The sequence below is a fragment of the Solanum tuberosum genome, unplaced genomic scaffold, assembly GCF_000226075.1.
Source record: "Solanum tuberosum cultivar DM 1-3 516 R44 unplaced genomic scaffold, SolTub_3.0 scf00272, whole genome shotgun sequence".
Lineage (NCBI taxonomy): Eukaryota > Viridiplantae > Streptophyta > Magnoliopsida > Solanales > Solanaceae > Solanum > Solanum tuberosum.
In genome coordinates, this window is record NW_006239194.1 from 387,491 (window position 1) to 390,841 (window position 3,351).

General features: G+C 29.8%; 1 protein-coding gene across 1 annotated transcript; it reads right to left on the minus strand.

Moving 5' to 3' along the window:
• Positions 1–979: 979 nt before the first annotated feature.
• LOC102583661 (auxin-responsive protein IAA20-like) lies at positions 980–2,427 on the minus strand. The gene is made up of 4 exons (XM_006358234.2): positions 2,184–2,427; positions 1,579–1,844; positions 1,253–1,334; positions 980–1,156 (listed from the first exon to the last, which is right to left on the minus strand). Exons 1-4 carry the CDS (start codon positions 2,390–2,392, stop codon positions 1,102–1,104), a joined length of 612 nt encoding a protein of 203 aa, XP_006358296.1. The 5' UTR covers positions 2,393–2,427; the 3' UTR covers positions 980–1,101.
• Between the last annotated feature and the right edge of the window lie 924 nt (positions 2,428–3,351).

Genomic DNA, 3,351 nt, shown 5'->3' on the forward strand with positions numbered 1-3,351 from the left:
TAGGTTGGGCTGGTTTTATGCAGGTTGTAGTTGTGGAGGTTTGGTTGGTGTGTAAGAAGTACCCGTATTTTATTCCCTTAGCTTGTGTTTAGAAGTTTACTTGCTGAGTACCGTGTGGTTTGGTACTCACCCCTTGCTTCTACAATTTTTGTAGGTTACGAGCCTGGATTTTGTGGTACTTGTCATTCTCTTCTTTTTCGAGGCTTCTTGGAGATTTGTGAGATAGTTGTTTATCATCTCAGCAGACCTTCTTACTCCTATTTATGATCTTGTTCTATTTTAGAAACAAGGTCATTTGAGACTAATGTTTTTTTCTTTTGAATCAATTGTAATACTTTAGAGACTTGTACACGTAACAATCAGATTATTGGGTATTTTTGAGTTGATTATAAAATTTTCGCATCTTATTATAATGGTTGAGTTTTACGCTGATTTGTCTTGGTGAGATAAGACGAGTGTCATCATTTCCATTTTTGGGTCGTGACAATATGCTAAATGCTTAAATTTTCATAAATAGATTTGATTTGTGTTGAAAAATCTCATATCAATAGATAAAATAATTGATGATCTTTTTTATATGATTTAGACAATCCTCTGTTTTAGAAATATCGTTAAATTAAACTCACCCCATTTGCCTTGATAACAATTTGTCTTAACTATCAATTTATTAACTAGTAAATTAATTAAGCAGAATTTTTCAAACTTATTCGGTAATATAAGTTCATTTTTTTAGTCGAGACTTTATCAAAAATAGCATCTACCTTGCAAATTCAAAGATAAGATTTGCACATGCACTCTACTTTTTTCAAACCTTACTTGTAATAATATACTGAATATATTATTATCGCTGAAACACAACCAAAGGGTAAAAGAAAACTAAGTGAATGTATGCTAAAATTTCTTTTGGGGAAAATATGTCTAATATATTTATCGTAGACTATATCATTTTTTTTTTTTGGGTTATACTTAAAAGAGAGTATGTCATAAACTAGTTCCACAAAATAGTCAAAACTCTATTTGAGATTACATCTTTCTAGACATGAAAAGGTAAAAATAAAATAGACATTAAAATATAAAGGGGATAATAATATATTCCACTAATCAATAATCTTCATCTCTAATCAATTTTAGCCTCTGCACTGACCCAACAAAAGTCCTGCAAAAAATCACAAATTCCCAAATTAATTATAATTTCATAAAAAAAAAATCTTGAAATAAAAAATAAAAAAATGATTAATTTTTTTAGACATACCTCCATGGTACATCCCCAGCAAGAAGCCAATCACCTTCTTTATCCTGATAAGTAAGTTCATAAACATCACCATTTTCTTTACCTGTAATAAATAAATAAAATTAGAAAATCAATTTACTAATTTCCCCCAAAAAAATAAAAACTACCTAAATAAAAATTCCTAAACAACAAATAATCAATTCAAATATTCACGATTAAAAAGTACTAGATTCTCCTTTGAATAGGCCTCAAAATATATGAGGTAAAATAACTATTTTCGATAGACATACTTTAAACTTTTACGAAATTAATAACATTCGAGATTACGCAAAATTATTTATACTTACTTTTTCCAAACATGGAAATTAAGGTGTCAGTAAGTGTGTTGTAAGAGTGAAAAAGACTCAAGTCAATTTTTCTTGCAATTCCAACTCCTTCCATTTTCACTTTCACATACTTATATATTGATCCTCTGCCACCAGTGCCGCCACCAACGCCACCGTTCTCCACCGTGACATAATTCATCGTGCCGCGGCGGCTCTGGTGGCAGAGTTTCTTCCTTAATGAATTAATTGGTGGCCACCCCACTACCCCATCTTCATCACCATCTTTTCTGTTCAATCAAAAATGTCAAACAATGTCAATGTTTCTTGAAAAATATTCATAACAAAAGCTAGCGTTTGACCATAAATTTTACTAGTCTTCAAATATCTGTTTAACCATGAAATTTAATCGTCAAATACTTTTAAATTTTCAAAATTTGACTCAAACACTTTTAATTTACTCTAGAAAATCCAATTTTTTCAAAGTAAAATGCATGTCCAAACACAATTTCATGGACTCAAACTTTTAAGTTCCTTTTAAGTTTCAACGTCAAAGTCTATGATCAAACGAGAGCTAAGAATCAAATCATTGGTTCAAAATAATGGATACTATTTTGTTAGAAATATACCTTTTATGTTCATTGTTTTGATCATCATTATCATTGTCCCAAACAAGCAAAGGCAAAGTTTGAAGAACTTTGACATCATTTTCATCTTGAACATCAAGAATTTCACTTGATCTTCCTTTCTTGATATTGTTATTCAAATTGAAGTCATCAAGATTATACCCTTTTGTTGAATTTCCACATAGAGCAAGCCCCAATTGAAGCTCCATCATAATAGTTCAAACAAATGACAAAACACTTTTTGTTATCAAATAATATTTTTGCGTATGTGTATATATATTTATTTCACCCCACCCCCCACCCCCTAGGGAACATGGAGGGATGGGGGAAATTTTTAGACAAAGAAGTGAATAAGGGGGAAGAGTATGTCTCTATCATTGCTATACTTTTAGCCGACCCAATGGACACTAAGAATCCTTTTTTGGGCAGACAATAACTTCTTTATTATTTAATGTTGTGTTTTATAAATTGTACAACACGCATTCAATGCGCGTGCATGCATTTTCTCTAACCCCACTTTATATGAAAAAAAAACATTTTACTCTTTCCGTTTTCCGGTTTATGTGACACTTTCGAGTTTTGAGATTTAAGTAAATCTATCTTGATCGTAAGTTTTTATAGATCTTTAAATATTTTGAATTATCAATTATTTTAACTTATAGTACTTTTTACGTAATTTATAAATATATAAATTTCATTTCAAAAAATATTGAAAATTTCATGCACAAATTTTCGGTCAAACTTAAACTGTTTGACTCTCGAAAAAAAAAAGTGCTACATAAATTGAAACATCTGGAGCAGTAATTTTACCCAAAGAAAGTTATTGCATGTTTTCCTATTTTGGATTTGAGTTTTAATCGTATACACGCTCAAAATGTTAATTAACCACGAAAGAATGTGGTGCAGTGAATGAAATTGTTCTTTTTAAAATTAAAAATTTTGCATTTGTGTTCTGAATATATATAAAAAAAAACTCAGTGAGAAGCGTTATTCCTCGAATAGGACCTTACCTCGTGCGTATTCAAATTATTCGGACTCAATGCAAATTTATACCCATTAATTCTAAAAATTATTTAAAATACCCATAATTTTGTATTATCATTTTATAATAAAAGTGTTATGTGAAATGTCATGACAACAAATATAATTAATTTCAATTTGAAAAAAGAGA

Bases quoted from the DNA above. Each gene is read 5' to 3' on its own strand.
- LOC102583661 (XM_006358234.2), bottom strand. From the start codon at position 2,392: ATGATGGAGCTTCAATTGGGGCTTGCTCTATGTGGAAATTCAACAAAA. The intron at 1,845-2,183 runs GTATATTTCTAA...TTGATTGAACAG, and splicing joins CAAAACAATGAACATAAAAG to AAAAGATGGTGATGAAGATG. The intron at 1,157-1,252 runs GTATGTCTAAAA...GATTTTTTGCAG, and splicing joins GCTGGGGATGTACCATGGAG to GACTTTTGTTGGGTCAGTGC.